General features: G+C 37.9%; 1 protein-coding gene across 1 annotated transcript in view; it reads left to right on the forward strand.

The window, feature by feature from the left end:
- The first annotated feature begins 329 nt into the window (after window positions 1-329).
- Window positions 330-517, forward strand: part of LOC134968655 (mucin-2-like) — a 72878-nt gene continuing 72690 nt past the window's right edge. Inside the window, exon 1 of the mRNA XM_063944179.1 lies at window positions 330-411. Coding sequence (XP_063800249.1) covers window positions 330-411 — 82 coding nt within the window. The remainder of the gene's footprint in view (window positions 412-517) is intronic.

Here is a 517-nt window from a genome sequence, read left to right on the forward strand (position 1 = left end):
AACCCACCCAAATCTAACTCTCTCTGCACATGCTATATCTGTCCCCCGTGCAGTGCACATGGTTTTACCCATCTGCTAACAAATTTGCTGCTACGATCAGGTCTGAATTAGGTCTCTAATACGGATACTAATCACACAGACACTGCATGTACCTGATCACTTTCTTAGAACATCGGGTCATTTGAGATCTGTGTTTCCATGACCCATTTCTTTCCTTTCATGTATACCTAAAAAATAAACATATGGTTTTTTATTAATAGTAAACTAAACATAGCCTGCTAATTTGTTATGCATGTCTAATATGATGTCGTTGACACACCGTCACCTCCATGACTTTCCTTGTGAAAGTAAATTTCATCTATCTACCAAAGAGCAAACATCCTGGGTCATGGTCAAAAGAGTCTGAGAAAGGTACTTACTCAGGTTGGTCCCATCCAAAATCTTCCCACAATGCATTTCACATCTTTTGTGATGTAACTGTGACCCTAGTTTAAGTTCTTTTATTTTTCTATAAAAA

Source organism: Pseudophryne corroboree, chromosome 11 (genome assembly GCF_028390025.1).
Source record: "Pseudophryne corroboree isolate aPseCor3 chromosome 11, aPseCor3.hap2, whole genome shotgun sequence".
NCBI classification, from domain to species: Eukaryota; Metazoa; Chordata; class Amphibia; order Anura; family Myobatrachidae; genus Pseudophryne; species Pseudophryne corroboree.